We start from the raw sequence: 1,380 nt of genomic DNA on the forward strand, positions 1-1,380 counted from the left end.
CAGAGGCTGAGGCGGCTTTGCATGGTCAACCTCAACATATGCCAGCGTCCAGGGCCGAGAGATGATGCTCCGTGCCGTGGTCCCCCACATTCACATGGATTTGCACCTATTGGTTAGTGGCTGTGCCAACTCCTGTGTTGTGACAGCCCAGCTCCTACAGTACGAGGGTCTGCCAGGGCTGGGCATCACTGCTGGAGCAGTTTTTGGCTCCTTGTACCCCTGCTTGTGACCCCACGACTCCAGGACTGCACATGCTCCTTCACCCCCAGGACCCTCTATGCCCCTGCAACCCCAAGGATGCTTCTCCCACATCGTGTGTGTGTGGCCACACACGTGTTGGCCTTTTCTCTGAGCAACGGAAACAAACCAAACAATCGCCTCAAAACGAATCAACCAACCGTCTCAAACTCCTGGGGATTTGGGTAATTTTTAATTCAAAACCTGGCTGCAGCTGAACCAGTGCTGTGCTCTGGACCCCGACTGTCAGCAGCCTCCTGGATTTGCTGCAGCTCCAGACGATCCCCAACAAGCTGGGGCTTGTTTTCCCAGTGGGGACAAAGCCCCTGTGGGGGGTCACCCCCACCTTGGAGCAGTCCCCAGAGCTGGCAGGCAGCTGGCAAAGTGCTGCACGCTGCTTCGGAAACCCGGAGGAGCCCGGCTGGGCAGGGAGAAGGGCTGCAGCCCCTCAGGAGGGGCACAGGGCTCTGCCACGGGACACCCAGGACACTCCACTGCTGAGACCCTGTGTGTCCCCCTCACCTTCAGCATTCAGCAGCTTGCGGTCTCGGTACATGTCCGTCAGGAAGAGGCTGTTGACCAGGGTGGACTTGCCCAGCCCAGATTCCCCTAGGACAGGGGACAAGGGTGAGATCAGAAAAAATTCCACATTTTTGGGGATCCAAAGTGGAGCCAGCATCCCCTATGCCAGGCTCACCGCCTCGCCCCGTACCTGCCACCATGAGGGTGAAGTCAAAGCCCTTCTTCACTGATTTCCGATGGACCTGGTTGGGCAGCGTGGCGAAGCCCACGTACTCCTTGTCATCCTACGGGCAGAGGAGGCATGGGACAGAGAGCACTATCATCCACCCATCCCAGCAGCCCACCTCCTTTGCCCTGCCCCCCCCTTTAGGGGTGCCTCTGGGTTGGAGCCCCACGGGATGTGGCCATGCCCACCCTTTGGGTTTAGAGAGTGGGAACATCCTCCCCCCTGCCTCCTGCAGCCCCTCACCCTTGTCCCCTCCCTGTCCCCACGGACACATTCTGCACCTCAGAGGAATCATAGGGGTCCAGCTGCCCCCAGGGGCTCCGTGGTCGGTTGGGGCTGGGGGGTGGAGGGGCAGCAATGTGCTGCTGAAAATCCACAGGTCGAGATTGCGAGAA

General features: G+C 59.6%; 1 protein-coding gene across 1 annotated transcript in view; it reads right to left on the reverse strand.

Moving 5' to 3' along the window:
- The window catches only part of LOC104278656 (septin-4-like), a gene marked incomplete at both ends in the record, with an annotated part of 3,800 nt that overhangs the window by 1,956 nt on the left and 464 nt on the right, over nt 1-1,380 (reverse strand). The window contains 3 exons of the mRNA XM_009875690.1: nt 760-846; nt 950-1,043; nt 1,267-1,380. The exon at nt 1,267-1,380 is cut by the window's right edge and continues 22 nt beyond it. Of these exons, the coding sequence (XP_009873992.1) occupies nt 760-846; nt 950-1,043; nt 1,267-1,380 (295 nt within the window). The remainder of the gene's footprint in view (nt 1-759; nt 847-949; nt 1,044-1,266) is intronic.

This window comes from Apaloderma vittatum, unplaced genomic scaffold (assembly GCF_000703405.1).
Source record: "Apaloderma vittatum isolate BGI_N311 unplaced genomic scaffold, ASM70340v1 scaffold25570, whole genome shotgun sequence".
NCBI lineage: Eukaryota > Metazoa > Chordata > Aves > Trogoniformes > Trogonidae > Apaloderma > Apaloderma vittatum.